This window comes from Alexandromys fortis, unplaced genomic scaffold (assembly GCF_014885135.2).
Source record: "Alexandromys fortis isolate MF-2015 unplaced genomic scaffold, M_Fortis_MF-2015_v1.1 scaffold_188, whole genome shotgun sequence".
NCBI classification, from domain to species: Eukaryota; Metazoa; Chordata; class Mammalia; order Rodentia; family Cricetidae; genus Alexandromys; species Alexandromys fortis.
In genome coordinates, this window is record NW_026068159.1 from 741,778 (window position 1) to 758,953 (window position 17,176).

Consider the following 17,176-nt stretch of genomic DNA (forward strand, 5'->3'; position numbering starts at 1 on the left):
TCTCTCTCTCTCTCTCTCTCTCTCTCTCTCTCTCTCTCTCTCTCTCTCTCTCTCTCTTTCTCTCTCTCTCTCTCTCACACACACACATTTGAGCTTACTTTCATTCATTTATTAATTCCTTATCACATATTTATAAAATAATCCGAGTCAAATAAGTAGCTCTTGAAAATACGCTGAGCAAAATAGACAAGGTCTCAGCTAAGTGACAACTTGTAATTTACATCCTAGCTAATTGTCTAGTAGGTAATAAAATAGGCTCATAGCTTTTCTTAGTATGATTTTTTGCAACATTTCTGAGAGGTATTATTATTATCATCATCATCAACAAACATGATGAATTTGAGACTCAGAGGGTTAATCGACTTGCTCAGACATACACAATAGGTAGACGTTCTCTGAGAGATTCAAAGCCAAGTTAGATTGGTCCTGTATTGGTTTTTGTGCCATAGAGCGGATTATTGTCATTTTCATCTTAAATCAACATCTATTCATTATATGACGGTGCCTGTGGGGCTGAAGTATTGAGTTGAATTCTCTGCAGTCAAGGTGAGAGCTAGTCCTGCCTTCTGACTGGGAGGCTGCACTAAGGCTGAATCCACTTCCATGTTCACGTGCTTGTTGATAGAATTCATTTTCTTGAGACTCTGGAACTTGTTTCCTTCACTGTAAACAAAGGAGACTCCAGTGTGAGTCTTGTAAAGAAAACCTTGTCGAGCAAAACATTACAGTGACATCCTGTCACCTTTGTCATATTCTCTGGATGAGAAACAAGAATCTCCCTTCCTCCGAGGGAGGGGATTCAGCACAGAAGTGTATCTCTGTACGGTTTCTGAGGAATAAACACATAATACTCTTTCAAATCTTGCTTGTCTTTTAAGAATATACCTTTGGCTGGGTGGTGGTCGTGCACGCCTTTAATCCCAGCACTTGGGAGGCAGAGGCAGGTATATCTTTGTGAGTTTGAGGCCAGCTTGGTCTACAAGAGTTAGTTTCAGGACAGGCCCCAAAGCTACAGAGAAACCCTGTCTCGAAACAACCAACCAACCAACCAACTGACCGACCAAACCAACAAATCTTTTCTTTTACTTTTTTTTTTTTGCTTCTCACAATTGAAACTGCAAGATATATAATTTTTTAGATTTTCCTTTTGATGCTGTTGATATTTTCCTATGTTTCTACATAATCATATAGCACGTGCTTGTGTGCAGTGTATTGCAGTGTGCATACAGTATTTTTTTCAAGTAACCACATCACAACCATTTACTTAAGTCTGAATGGCTATATGTGCAGAAAACTTCTAAACCTTTACTGTTGAAAAGAAACACATACCAAAATTCACCAGAATATCACACCCAGTTTCTTCAGGCACATACTTTTGCCCTCTTTTATTTACTTAAACAAGGAATCTGAACACAAAATCACAAGATTAAGAATTATGAATGTTTCCATGGCTGTTTATCACACACCGGGAGAAAACTTTTGATTTCACTAGACTTTTCCTGAATTAACCACCTTCAGCACCGGCAGCACGTTTGCTCATACAAATTGGAACACTACGGTCACTGAAAATCAGGATGATGCCTGTGTGCGCTCTTTCAGCCTCGTGCTTTGCTGGAGAGGAATGCGGGTGTTATGCCCTCTTCAGGGCCATGCAGCAGCTCTCTCAGTCTGGCTTTACCTGTAGGTGAAGAGAACATGCATCCCCTCAGGACTTGGTCTTATCGAATTATGCTATATCTGGGGATTTTCCCCCCTGGTCACAGTGAGCTTTTCCTGTAGTGGGACAGAGCTAGTTTCCTGAGACACTTGAGAAATCTTATTTGCTTCTTTCGGAGGAGGTAGATTGAATGAATTACTCACTCAGATCCAGCATTCTGATGTTATATGCATACCCCTTGGCCACACATTTCACAATAGCCTGCCAGTAGAAAAGGAAAAAGCAAAGGTGGCCAGCTAATATGACACACTGTAGACTGGGTAATAGTTGTTATCTTTTTAACAATATAGCTTTTCTTGTGATTCAAGAGCTGATAGGGTTGATGGTTCCAGCCTTCTCTTTTAAAAAGGCATCTTGTGAGCTGCAGATTTTAGCTACCATATTTGGTTCTCATATGCCTGCCCTGTGACTTCACATCAGCTGTTAAGGATTTGTGTTTTTGCTTATCCTTATATGGGAAAGCTGCCTGGTGACTTAGTCTGACCGGAGTTAGACACTCTGCAGCATTAGTAGGAAGTGACCCTAGGAAACAGTTTCCTTGCTGCTGGAATCTGTTACATAGAGAAAAGGATAAGATGAAAAGCCTTTTTTTTTTTATAGAAGATCATCATTTTGTTGTTCTTAGTGCTCCTTATAACCATTCAAATTCCCTTTCTTCTATTATCATGATGCTATTCTCCTAAAGAGGATTGAAATCTACACAGAAAACCATTCTGCTGAGTTCTTAATAATAGTGATTAAGGCAGGAGAGTGGGAGCTGAGATGAGCAGGTTTATTTTAAAAATCTTTGTGCAGCACTAGTCCAGAATTTTTGAATGGGAAGATCTGTAATGTTAGAATAGCAGTGGCTCCAATTATTGAGCTTTCATAGTTGCTGCTAACAGTGTGATTCATTTGAAGGAAGGGTTTTTCTTTAAGAATATTCCCAGAGTTGCAAGAATAGCCTAGGGCACCTGTTAACCCTGTTTCCTCTGCCTAGTCATTTCCTGTCGTCTGGTGTAGTCATAAGTCAGTGACACTTTTATGGAACCATGTCACAATGCTCTTCATTTTACATTTGCATTTGTCCTTGCCCATGAAAAAGATTTCAAAAGAGATGGCTTTATATGCAGGCAATATGATTCATAGAACATCCATTTCCTGCAGAAACCGATAGGCACAAGCCACTAACACTGTTCCCCAGCTCTTGGGGAGCTGGGGAATGGTGGTACATGTCTCTAATGCCAGGACTCAGGAGACTGAGGCATGAAGATCATACGTTGGAGGTCAGTGTGGACCATGTATTGATACCCTGTCTCAAAAAAAAATGCAGTAAGGGATAGTGACGTGCTTCAGTGATAGAATACTTGCATATGGTCCATGAGACCCCGAGTTTGATCCTCAGCACTGCAAAACGAGAGCAGCAACAACAAAAATCTTAAAGAGAAAAATGTTGTAATTAAATTCCAATCTCAAAAATAAACAAAAATGACACTACGAATAATCTCCAGGTTTTCTTGCTGTTACTTTAGACCAGGCTTTGAAATGAAGAATGATACAAAAATTATTATGAGCCACATCTGTGCTCAAGACAACTTCAGTAAGTCAACAGATGATCTAATTAGCGGGAGGCTCCAAGCATGGCAGTACATTATTTGTTATTCTGTATACTTAGTTTCTAAGTGGTGATTTTTACTCTGGCAGAGATTGGACAAGTATGTGATTTGGAACAAGTTCCTTAATCCATCTGAGCATTAATTTCTTTGTCAGACTGTCTGGAATGAAAATAATACCAGCTGCTTCAGAAGATTATGGTCAGAATAAAATAAAATAAACATGTAAAGAGCTTATCACAGTGCCTGGTTCATAGGAAGTACTTGATAAATAGTAATTATCACATTATACTTTACAGCGAGCTTACATGTTGTGCAGTGCCAAAAGGGACCCGATGCACACAGACTAGTGCTAGCTCATTCAGCGTAGCTGGGCTTTCCCCTCATTATTCTAGTCTTAGTTCATCTATTTCCCTGAAGCAGCGTCATACCAGACTTGGATTAAGGGCTGGTTAGATACCTTAATCATTTAAAAACATGGATTAGTTTAGGATTTGTATTTTATAATTATAATTTCCCTCAGGTTCTAAAATTGCTATTATTATTATTTAATTTTATTTATTTATTTTTTGGTTTTGATTTTTTGAGACAACCCTGGCTGTCCTGGAACTCACTCTGTAAACCAGGCTGGCTTCCAAATCACAGAGATCTACCTGCTTCTGCCTCCCAGGTGCTGGGATTAAAGGTTTGTGCCACTACTGCAGGCGCTATGCTATTTTTTATTGTATAAAAGCAGTAAGTGACTTTGAGGCCTAAATTGTATTTAAGAGTAACATTTTCAATTAACTGGTAACCCTATAACATTACCAGACAGGTCAAATATTGAACCCTTTCTACCATTAGAGGATCCTGAGTTGGAAGTGTGTATTTCAGATTTTTTTTTTTTTTAAAAAATTGAATGCTATGAAAATTTGTTCATTTGGCACATAGTCATTTGAACAATAAAATCAAACTCTATATATTGAATTTGCAATTAACATATAAAAAGAACACATAAAAACTATTACCTTTGGGATAGTGTCTCCCACTATGCTGCCCAGGCTGGTCTCAAGTCCTAGGCTCATGCAGTTGTCATCCTTCAGTTTCTCAGGTACCTGGGACTATCACTTGCATGCCGCTATGGCCAGGGAGTATTACTCTTTATAAGATTTTTTTCTTTTTGTTTGTTGTTTGTTTTTTTCTGGGGCAGGGTTTCCTCTGTAGTTTTGAAGCCTGCCCTAGAACTAGCTCTCATAGACCAGGCTGGCCTCAAACTCACAGAGATCTACCTGCCTCTGCCCCCTGAGTGTAATCTATTATCTATCTATCTATCTATCTATCTATCTATCTATCTATCTATCCATCTATCATGCATCTGTAAATATCAGAGATCAGCATGTGGAGATTGATTCTCTCCACCATGTGGGACCTGAGAATCAAACTCAGGCTGCCTGGCGTGGCTGCAAGTATCTACCCAATACCAATACCAATATTGCTGGCCTAAGAAATTCTTAAGAAAATAAATGTAGAAGGTAAAATGAGAGAAGACTGGTGATGGAGGAAGGTCATTGATTAATTAATAAAGAAACTGCTTGGCCCTGATAGGTTAGAACATAGGTGGGTGGAGTAAACAGAACAGAATACTGGGAGGAAGAGGAAGTGAGGTAAGACGGCTCAAAAAGACGCCATGCTTCTGCTCTTCAGAGCAGATGCGATGCAGCCAGCCCGCCAGGTCAGACATGCTGAATCTTTCCTGGTAAGCCACACAGATTATTAGAGATGGGTTAATCAAAATATGAGAATTAGCCAGTTAGAGGCTAGAGCTAGTGGGCCAAGCAGTGTGTAAATGAGTACAGTTTGTGTGTTGTTATTTCGGGTAAAGCTAGCTGGTGGCTGGGAGCCGGGCGGCAGGAACGCAGCTTGCAGCTCCTTCAACAGACTGGCAAATGTAGTGAAATAGTGTAAGATTTGTTGTTAAAGGATACCTAAATTTGAATTTTAGTTCTGTCATGTACTCGTTTTATCAATTTTGGTAAATTTCCTTAACCTCTTTGAACCTCACTAATCTAATCCATAACGTGAAAATCAGGATATCTACACTACAGGGTAGTGTGAAGATCTAGCAAAAAAAAAATACATATGAAGCACTAGCTATGTTAACTTTCACTTAATTGCTATTTGCAATGATGACTAGTATTGATCGGAATAAGAAGCCAAATACGATTCCAAACAATTTACTTTTTTATTTTGCTTTATTTTATGTGTATGGGTCTTTTGCGTGCATGTGTGTCTGTGCACTACATGACTGCCTGGCATCTGTGGAGTCCAGAAGAAGGTGTTGGATCTCCACCTGGAACTTGAGTTACTTGTGGTTTTGAGCCACCTTATGGGTGCTGGGGCATGAACTCAGGACCTCTGCAAGAGGAGCCAGTAGTACCAACTATGGAGCCATTTCTTTCATTTCTCCAAGGCATTTTTGAATAGCTGCAACTTGAAATCTGGTCAATTTGGAAATAATAGCAGGGAATACTTTCTGATAGTCCAAAGTTTCTCTCTAGTTAAGTGAAATCATAGCTTTTAAGACAAGAAGCTCTAAATCTTGTAAAGCTTTTGGACTTTATGCTTTCTGTGTTTTTGCTTAGAACAGCTTCAATCTCCTTGATGTGGACTGTGTTAGAATTTAAGGACTTTATAGAACTCTGGGGATGTGGGAAGGTGCACACTTTTTATCAGTTTTGTTCTAGGACTTGCAAGTGTTATTTTGGGAAATATAAGGATGGAGGAAGATCTGTATGCAAAAAGTGATCATTACCAGTATCTCTCTGTGTACAAGAAGTCTTGCTAGAAGGAATGTATGTTGGCTTAAAAGGAATGTAGGTTGGCATATTTTGCATTTCACAGGCAGCACTACTTCAAGAATGGGTGGAGGAGCCTATACTGAAAAAGGTGACTGAGGCATAATTAAACTCTGCTAATATAAACGAATGTTTCTAATTAGTTTTTAAAGTACCAGTCACTCTAATTTGATTAATATGATATCTGAGGTGCTTAATCCAAGGAGTTTTTTGAACACACATTTTTTTTGAGACAGGGTTTTCCTGTGTAATAGTCCTAGGTGTCCTGGAACTCACTTGGTAGACCAGGCTGGCCTCAACCTTACTTTAAATCCACCTGCTTCTCTATCTCACGTGCTGGGATTAAAGGTGTGCACTACCATCACCCAGCTGAAGACACATTTTCAAATAAAAACTGAATTATGAGAAAGCCACCATATTTATCCTCAAAGATGGATGTATATCACTTTACAGTAATCTTTTATATGTTGCTAATTATAGCCAGCTGATATTTCTCGAATTTCCCAGGCTCTCTGACTGAGAAGTACTGTCAGATTTTCACTATGAAGTTGGAGTTTTAGAATACTTTATTTGAGTGTAGGCTGTTCTTACTAACTTCTAAATACATAGTGTGGAAAGGGGGAAAGTACACAATATGGAAAAGGAAAAAGTCAGGAAGAAACCTGTGGGGAGCCAACTTCAACAAGCATACCACTTGCCATGGGGATTAGAAAAATAGGAGAATGAGCACGTGAGTGAAAATAGTGAAAGAGATGCGATAGTACGAGGGGAGCTCCAGTGAACGCTGAAATGTGCCCCCGCTTAATATTTCATACACTTTTGTACCCCAATACAACAGGGGGAGAAGACAAAAGGCTGCTTTAACATGATACAAAATGCAACTAGAACAGTTAATTGCTTCAAACGTGAGACATCAAGTCATTTATTCCTGAGAAAAGTATTCTGTTGTTTAGACAGTGAGCCCATCCTAGACCAAGTATTCTGAAGGCAGCCACTTTCTAGGTCAAACCTCCTCTGATTCTTCAAAAGGAGGATCAGAAGTATGCTTGATTTCTCTGATCTTTGATCAGGGTGGAGTGGTTCTACCTGTATGGGCCATCATAATGTCCAAAACACCAAGTAACCACACCCTAGGTCAGGGTGCATAGCCACACTTGTTGGTAACAACTTTGAGCAACCTCAAACTCTCTGACCTTAAAACAAGGTGGAAATAAACTCACATTTTTGGGCCTCCACAAAATTCGACTTACCAAGCAATCAAAGTCAGTACCTCCCTAGTAAGTTATGTTCTTGGCGGGTGTGCTGTGGAGTGGTTGAATGAGAAAGTTGTTCATCCTTTATATCTGACCAGTGTGTTGCAAAATTGCCACAGTAGTGGGGAAAATTGTCTGAGAAACTGTCACAAAGGAAACTAAGGAGACATGATGACTGAATATAATATGTTGTCCTGAAAGGGAGCAGAAACATGGCATTATAGGAAAAAGTGGTGATATCTAATCTGACTAGTCTTTACTTAATGGATGTACTTCTCCAAGGTGAGATGTCAGTAATAGTGGAAACTGAGTATCAGATGAACGGAAACTCTATTTCTCTGAATTGAAGATAATTTGCAAATTAAATTGGATTTAAATTAAAAAAAATAAAAACATGCTGTTTGGTTGTGCTTAAACCTAGAGTAAAACTATAGTAGATAATTAAGTACTTAACATTAACTTTGTGCCGGGCGGTGGTGGCGCACGCCTTTAATCCCAGCACTCGGGAGGCAGAGGCAGGTGGATCTCTGTGAGTTCGAGGCCAGCCTGGTCTACAAGAGCTAGTTCCAGGACAGGAACCAAAAAGCTATGGAGAAACTGTGTCTTGAAAAATCAAACAACAACAACAACAACAAAAACCCCATTAACTTTGTTATTACCAAACCCATGCACTAAATACATTGCAAGAGAGAAGTTAAAGGCATGTTACCTATGCCCAGGTGCCTTATCAGCTCACCAAAGGACTATAACATCAATGTATGAAATGATTGGCAAACACTGTCACCAATAGCCCCCCTATTTTCTATGATTTTATTTTCTAGCTATTTGTGACAAACCACAGTCCAAAATATTGATGGATCCAGAAATAATAGCTCATAAAATTTAAATTGCTATCCAGAGTAATGTGATGAGATCTCATGCCATCCTGTTTGCTCAGCCAGGGTGTGAGCAATCTCTGTCCAGTACACCCATGCTCTATGCACTACCCTTTGGGTGTGCTAGGTGAAAGAGAGCACATTTATATAACTTTTATTATATTGTTGTAATGGTTATATTTTATTATTCTTATTGCTCTCTTACTGTGCCTAATATATAACCTACACTTTATTATAATTATGCACATTCCAGAAAAAAATAGAGTATATAAAAACTCAATCTTATCTACAGTCTCAGTGATGAGTAGGAGCCTAATGCTATGTGGATATGGTGGGACTGCTCCATGTTAGGTAAAGTAGACTTCTTGAAGTCAGAAGGAGACTGTAGAGATCCTACTGAGAGAGAGCTTCACACAGGGAATGGAGTTGGATGAATATGTTAGAATGGCATTAGTGGGGGCAAGCAATGTAGGCGGACTTTTCTTTTCCACCCACCAGTTACCAAATAACAGACAGGGAGACTTGATATTAATCATAAATGCTCAACCAATAGCTCAGACTTATTACGAACTTGCTCTTACAATTTAAATTAGCCCATTTCTATTAATCCATGTGCTGCCCCAAAGTTCATGGCTTTTCCCTCTTCTGCATGTCCTCCTTTCTTTCCGTCTGGCTGGCAGCTTCTATGACTCTGCCCTCCATCTTCCCAGCATTCTCTGTGCTCCCAAAATCCTGCCTAGCTATCAACCAATCAGATTTTTATTAACAATGAGAACAATACATATTTACAGTGTACAATGATTGTTCCACAGTAAAGTAGTAGTCTCCCTTCTTAAATGACCATCAATAAAGAATAATAATAAAGAAAGACTTAGGAATTACTTCTTGGAATTACATAGCAAAGCATTTTCTGTATCTTTACCACATGGCATTTAGAATTTATACAGTGAGAATTCTAGGCAAAAATCCCAACTGCTAACCCAGGCTAGCCTCAGAATCCAGTGATCCTTTGGCTCAGCCTCCTTAAGTGATGGAATTATAGGCATGGACCACTCTGCCTGAACACATGAATTCTTTCTTTCTTTCTTTCTTTCTTTCTTTCTTTCTTTCTTTCTTTCTTTCTTTCTTTCTTTCTTCCTTCCTTCCTTCCTTCCTTCCTTCCTTCCTTCCCTCCCTCCCTCCCTCCCTCCCTCCCTCCCTCCCTCCCTCCCTCCCTCCCTCCCTCCCTCCCTCCCTTCCTCCCTCGCTGTCATATTCCTCTATTTTGTGTGTATGTTTATGTATGGGGTGCATATGTGTTTTCGCATATTTTTGGCCAAGTGTAGGCACACATGCACATGTGTGTGCATGCATGTAGAGGCCTGATGTGGCTGTTGGGACTCATCCTCATCTGTTCATCTGTTCTCCTCTACCCTCGTCACTGAGGCAGAGTCGCTCAGTGAAACCCTTAGCTTGCTAATAGGCTTGCTCTTGGCATAGGGGAATTCTTACTACTCACCTTCCCTCAGAACTGTTGCATTGTTGTAAACCAGTATGCATTGTGGGTTTTATTTACATGGCTGATTGTGACCTGAGTACTTTGAAAATGCAGTGAACCAAGCGAGGAAAGGGAGCTCTTCCTGCCGTTCCTTCATTTCCATGCACCGTTAAACCCTTAGCACAGGTAGGCAAAGGCGGACATTTTGTTGTTGGTTTGCCCTTCCTGAAAACAAACAAAACCAACTAGAGAAAATTCTATATCTGAATTTGTAGATGAGGGAGTTGACTGTTACAAATTTGAATTTGTTTGAGAAAGACCAAATATTTAACCACACAATTGTTTGTTTGTTTGTTTATTATTTATTCAATTGTTTATTAACTATTCATTGTTATTCATTTGTAGATTTCAGTCATTTGTAAGAAATGTAGTAACACAAATGGAGCACATTACCAAGCTTATCCTGTCCTACTAAGCCTTCAGTTTGGTTTAAGTGCAGTGTGTTGTCACTTTGAGGCTAAATTTTCATAGCTAGCCAGTGTGTGTGTGTTTTCCCTGTCTGCCTTGTTTTTAAGAGCCGTCCCACACTGTCTCATAGTTCACAAATAGACGAGTGAGCCCCAGGGATCACATGTGAGTGCCATCATGCTCAGCATTTTTATTTTAAATTTTTGTTTAAAAGTTTTATTTTATTTTACAAACCAACTACAGTTCCCTCTCCCCCCCCCCTCCTGCTCCCTCCACCTTCCCCCACCCAACCTCCCATCCACTCCTCTGAAAGGGTAAAACCTCCCTTTGGGAGTCAACAAAGTCTGACATCTAGAGTTGAGGCAGGACCAAGGCCCTCCCCCCTGTATCAAGGCTGAGCAAGGCATCCCACCATAGGGAATAGGCTCCATCCAAAAAGCCAACTCTTTCAAGCTCAGCTTTTTTTTTTTTTTTTTTTTTTTTTTTTTTTAAAAAAAAACTCTGTTTCTCGGTAAAAATTTAGAATCCGGTGCTTGCAAGGCAATTGCTCTTCCAAACCCCAGTTCTATTCATCTTTACTAAGTTTACCTTCTTTGACTAAAAACATGAAGCCACGTAGAGACTCTTTCATTGGTGCTGCGGTTATTACATTTTGCCTAAAGGCACCGATAATAGCTCCTAGTGTTTGCTCTTGGTTTCTCATAGCTTTGTCATTCACTGGCCACTTCTCACTTAACCGTCCTGCACTGTTCTCTTAGCAGCTCAGTGTGTTACAGTTGAGCTTATGTCTATGTCTTAGCTCTCCCAGTAGATTGTAATATGCAGGGGTTATCGTTGCTGCTTTTCTTTAGACATAGAGACTCTGGTAAAGTGCTTTGTTCATCACTAAAGATGGATCTAAGGAATACATACTATTCAGTAATTGCTAGGAATAGTTTCGGATGATAATCTGCCAGGGCTGACTAATTCTTATTGTTGACATTCTAGGTTCCTGAAAGTACCACATTTTATATCTACTGACTTCTAGAAATAGGCTAAGAGTTCACAAATTACTTGATACATTTCATGTTGCCTGAACTCCCCAGTTATGTGGCAAAGGTTGGAAGCCACTGCATTGAGCCTTCCTGCGAGTATATTAGTGCACTAGATGCTTGTACTTATTGACTCGCAGTCACAGTTTTTCTTCAAGTGTTCCATGGAGAAATGAAAGTTTAATTTTACATATCAGTGAAGAAATAGTACTATTAGAAAAATTAATTCCGTGGTACATTTTATTGAGAAAGAATTGGTCTTTTTTAAAGGACTTTTAGTATTCCACCTAAATAGGGACCGGAAATTCTAATTTCTACTGGAGTAAATTGAGAAACTTTTCTTGGGTTTTGTTATTTGAAATGAATTATGTAGCCATAATCACAAATACTTTGGACCAAAATATAACCCCTGCACATCCAGGAGTGAGATGTGAATTGAGAAGGGCTTTGCATGTGAGATTTTTTTTCTTTCACATTGTCGGTTCCATTGCGTGGACGACTACTTTATAATAGATATTGATTTGAGGTTTTTGAAATGCTTTTGCCTCGTGTGTCCTTTGGGTATTATTCCATAAAATCTTTTTTTCTTACATATTCTTTATATAGTCCAAGTATGTTAAGTAATCATTTAATGAGGTAGCACAGACTATGAACTAGTGAGTAGTACAGGTTATGTTATAAACTTAGTATACAGGCAGGCTTAGCTCTTCTGTGTTATAGATTTTGGTCTGTACCATAAAAGCGAGGCTTGAGTGATTCTGAGGCACATGGAGTCATTTCTGCTGACGAAGGTGCAGTTAGTGATATGCAGAGCGAGAGTTAGATCAGTGTTATTTGACATGGGAAGTTTCCATGCAAAAAGGAGCAAGTTAGACGGATAAGAGGACCTGCAGGGTCTTCACTTGTGAGACAGCATCAACAAGCCAGTGTTGACGGCAAGTGTATCTTCTGCACTGCACGTTTGATTTCTGTCTAAATTCATGTCTGTGGGCTCAGAAGCATTGACTTTGTTGAAATGTCTCTCACTAGAATTGAAAGGTAGACTTTTTCTGCCTCTTAGCATGATACCGTTGCTTTTTCTTAAGACATTGTCATTTTTGTTGTACATTGCTTCCTTCCCTTCCCTCCTGCCAAACAAGCTCACAGTACCCTCCACTCTCCTTCCAATTCATGGCCTCTCTGTTCATTAATTGTTATTGCATACTTATATGATTTGAATATACATGTACATTTTAAAAAAAACTGTTGAGTCCAAAAAAAAAAAGAAAAGAAAAAGAATAAATGTCACTTGCTAAACAGTGTCAATTTCCCCCTCCCCTTTGGCTCTAGATTAAGAAGAAACAGCAAGATGTGCTTGGTTTCTTAGAAGCCAACAAAATAGGATTTGAAGAAAAAGATATTGCAGCTAATGAAGAGAATCGGAAGTGGATGAGAGAAAACGTGCCTGAGAACAGTAGACCAGCCACAGGGTACCCCCTGCCACCTCAGATTTTCAATGAAAGCCAGTACCGTGGGGTAAGGAAGCAATTTAAATCTTGTTTCTTGAAATATATTGCCTCAAATGAACTTAGACCTTTCAACTTTACCTCCCAGCACACGGTCATTCGCTCTCTGCAGGCACCCTAAGCAGTTTGTAGTACTATATAGTATTTTGCTTTCCGGGAACAAAAATCAAAGGAAGAAACAAAACATATAAATGTATAAGGACAGACACGGGATGTATGTTTTCAGTTTGGTTCTAACCAGACCATGGTCTGGTTGTTGGCTGGAATCTGGACTCTCTTGTGCTCCTTTCCTGGTTTCTGGGGTGTACATTCTCCACTGGAAGTTCCTCCATTATGGGACTTCCTCTTTTATGAACAGTCCTATTCTCTTCTCTGAGGCTTCCTTTCTAGATCTATTATTTTTGAGACAGCTGAGACTGGCCTCAGATTCCTTTGTTGCTAAGGGTGAATTTGTACTTCTGATCCTTCTGCCTTCATCTCTCATTGCTGGGATTACAGGGGCTTTCCACGGCACCTAGGCTTGAGTAAACATTTTCAGAGGCACCAGTAAAAATTCTCTACATCCCTGGTTTATGTAAGACTGAAAAAGGTATCTTTTTTTTGAAGAACCTCTTATTGCTAATTAGTGCTGTCTAGGGCAAGGGTATAGACCAAAATGGGAAAGTTCTGTCAGTGCTGTTGCAGGTTTCATATGCTATCAAGCACAGGGCCAATATGTAAATTATATCCGAAGATAGGTGAAGGTACTTAGGCTATTCTTTTGAAATTCTGCAAATCATTGACTCTCAGCAGCTGCAAACATCAGCCAGCCCATGCCCAGATTGTATTTGTATATGTAGGACATAGACACACCACACACATAAACACACACACACACACACCACACTCATACACACACATTTATTTATTTATCAATTAAAATAGAGGTCATGAATTCAAGGGGGTGCATGGAAAGGGGAAAAACAATGTAATTAATGTTTTAATTTAAAAAATAAAACAATAAAAATGGTTAGTCGGTCCTGTGTAATCCATTATGTGATTTTGATTGCTCATTTTAGAACTATTATTTTTTTAGTGGCATAGAAGTTGGTTCATAGTCTTATTTTACCATGTGATGTTTTGATCCAAGTGTGTATTGTGTTCAGCCACAAAAAAGATGAGCACATCTTCTATCTCCAACCATTTGTCTTTTTTTGTATGTGTTGAACACTTTCAAAATCCCCCTAGTTTTTAGAAAATATAAAATGTTATTTCTACCTCCTTTTTGAAATGTCTGTTGTTTGATTTTGAAAACAAAACCGCATGGATCACAAGAGTACATAGAGAAGCCACATCTGTCTGGTTTGCCTCTTCCTTGGAAGCTACATTTCAGGGGAATGAAATATAGGAAAAAAAAGGCAAGTATCACTAAGAATTTAAGTGAAGCTTCAGAAGGTGAGACTCAGTAAACCAAATACATATCTGTTAGTATTTTCTATTTAGTGCTGCTCTGTGCCTAACAGACAGGGGTTTAATGACAATGAGAATTAAGATTTTGATTTTATAAAGCCTCAGAGAGAAGAACTTGTAGCAGTCATTCACAGAAAACGTATCCGCTAGTGATTCTGCTCTGTGCTTTGTGTGCTATAGTAATTCCCATACCAATTTAGAGTACCAGGCAGCTTTGCTAGTAACAGCTTTTTGTTTTGTTTTGTTTTGTTTTTTGAAACAGGGTTTCTCTTACTAATAACATCTTGCAGTTGCTAATCTCTGGATCCTCTCTATCTCCTGTTTGCCTTTTTTAGCTAGGAGCTAGAGTAATCAGCTTTCCAGGTTAATTTGCTTTTACTTATCTGAGGCTTTCCCAAGCTTGGTACTGCCGACACCTTTTGTTGTGTAGATTCCCTGTGCATTGTAGGCTCTTTCATAAGAACCTTGGCTTCAACCCCTGTAATGACAGTGGCACTCGGTTGCTGAGTAACAAAAAATGATTCTAGGCATTGTCAGCCCCTGTGTGGAAATTACCTACTCCTGAATGCCACTGGACTGTAGCACAGGATCTTATTATCTGACTAGATGGTGACAGAGGCCACTATCCAACCTTTATGTGTGTAACTCTGCTATAGTAGATAGGAAATTTGTAAGGAGAATCCTTGTTCTGAATGTCTTGTACATAAGAATGAAATGAGAATTAACATGTAGCAAAATATGATGTCATACAATCTTGTTTAATGTTAAGGTTTCTTTACACTTTCTCCCTTAAGAGACTTGTTCCAGAATGCAAACTACCTTGCTTAATGTTGTATATTTAACACCAAGAACACTGCTTATGCCAGGCATGAGGACATATACCTGTAATCCCAGTTCATTTGGGAGATAAAGTCTGGAAGATAAGGACTTTGAATGCACCCTGGAATACATAGTGAGACCATTTCTCCAAATATAACAAACAAAAAGACCCCTGTTAGTTTATATAATTCTATGCTTAATAAATATTTGTGGAACAATTGAATGGCTCTGGTTTCATTAGAAAAGAAAATCTTCTTTTTCTTTTTAGATTCACAAGCATTTTTGGTTTTTTTTTCTGTGTCTGGAACCAACAAATGATAATATAACTTGACCCTGAAATACTTGAAATAGGCAATTAGATCCTCTACATAGCATCCTGTTACCAGATTTTATTTATACAAATTAAAGAACTTCTTAATTTCACATGAATCTAAAGGCTTATATGAGTTGTTTTTATTAATTTTTGATAATAAAAATACTTTCCTGTGTGGCTCCTATATTTTTTTCTTTTGAGACAGGGTTTCCAAGATCCCACTTTGAAGTGCAGGGTGACTAGAAGATGCTCTATGCCCCAGGCAGGCCTAGAATTCATGATTAGGCTTCTGTCAGTCAAGTGCTGGGATTATATGATGTACCACAATGCCTGGTACACTGGCTTCCTTTAAATTATATTTTGCTTATTTACAACTGGTTAAGTGTAGATATTGTATATGTTTTTTAAAACCTTGAGTTACTTACCAGTCTCAGCATAGAATTGGTGTTAGAATCCTGATAGTTTTACTTTTGAGGAAGGAACTCAAAATTTTATCTAAGAGGTAAGAAAAATACATTGGTACCATTGCTTTTGTAAACTTCATTGGCTCAAATTTCACATGTGAGTGAGAACATATATGTTGATGTATATCAACAGATAAATGACCAAAAATGGGATAAAATGGAATTTTATCCAGCCATAATGAAAAACAAATTCATGACATTTGCAAAAAACTAGATGGAATTAGTAATAACTATTATTTTCTATTGAAAATAATTTTTTTTCAGGGCGGTGGTGGCGCATGCCTTTAATCCCAGCACTTGGGAGTCAGAGGCAGGCGGATCTCTGGGAGTTCGAGGTCAGCCTGGTCTACAAGAGCTAGTTCTGGGACAGGCACCAAAGCTACAGAAAAAACCCTGTCTCGAAAAACCAAAAAAAAAAAAAAAAGAAAAAAGAAAAAAAAACAGAAAAAAATTTTTTTTTCAGCTGGGCGGTGGTGGCGCATGCCTTTAATCCCAGCATTTGGGAGGCAGAGGCAGGTGAATCTCTGTGAATTTGAGGGCACCCTGATCTCCAGAATGAGTTCCAAGACAGCCATGACTGCTTCACAGAGAAACTGTCTCAAAACCAATGAATAGTAACAGTTATAGTAGTAATAATAATTTTATGCAGTATATTCCAATCATATTTCTGATCTCCTCCTCAACTCCTTCCAGATCATGCTCATCTCCCCTTCCATCCGACTTCACCTTCTTTCTCTGGCTTTTAGAAAATAAACAGACAAACAGGAGACTAAGCACTAGAAACACACAGGCAGTCAGGCAGACAAACAGGCAGACAGACACACACACACACACACACGCACCATAAAAATACAAAACCAGAACCACAATATACAAGCAAAAGACCACTAAGAAAAAAAAATGTCCAAAGTATTACGACACACACAGAAAACTCTCCAAAAATACCATCAAGTTCATTTGTTTTAGATCTCTACAGCTGGCCATGAAGCCTGCCCAGAAATGGGGTCTATCTACCCAGTGAGACTATGCTGGGGAGACCTAATATTTCCTTTGCAAGCTGTTGTCAGCTGGAGATAGCTTCTGGCTTAGGGATGGGGGCCATGTCCACTTCCCCTCTCAGCACTGGGACCCAAACTGGCTTAGACCTGTGCAGGCCGGCTTGTGCCAGTCTCTCTGAATCATATGAGCTTTGCTCATGTTCATTTAGAGGGCTTTGTGTTCTTGGTGTCCTCAATCCCCTCATTCTGTCTCCTCTTCATTATAGCTCCTTGAGGCCTGAGGGGAGGGATTTGATGGAGACATCTCACTTAGGACTGAGTGTTCCAAGGTCTCACTCTCTGCACATTTGTTCAGTTGTGTGTCTGTTAGGAATGGACATT

The 17,176-nt window shown here is 39.2% G+C and overlaps 1 protein-coding gene across 2 annotated transcripts in view; it reads left to right on the forward strand.

Moving 5' to 3' along the window:
* Sh3bgrl (SH3 domain binding glutamate rich protein like) overlaps positions 1 to 17,176 on the forward strand; it is an 87,734-nt gene that overhangs the window by 51,114 nt on the left and 19,444 nt on the right. For both annotated transcript variants that reach the window (XM_050127570.1, XM_050127571.1), the window contains exon 2: positions 12,577 to 12,762. In XM_050127570.1, the coding sequence (XP_049983527.1) occupies positions 12,577 to 12,762 (186 nt within the window). The remainder of the gene's footprint in view (positions 1 to 12,576; positions 12,763 to 17,176) is intronic.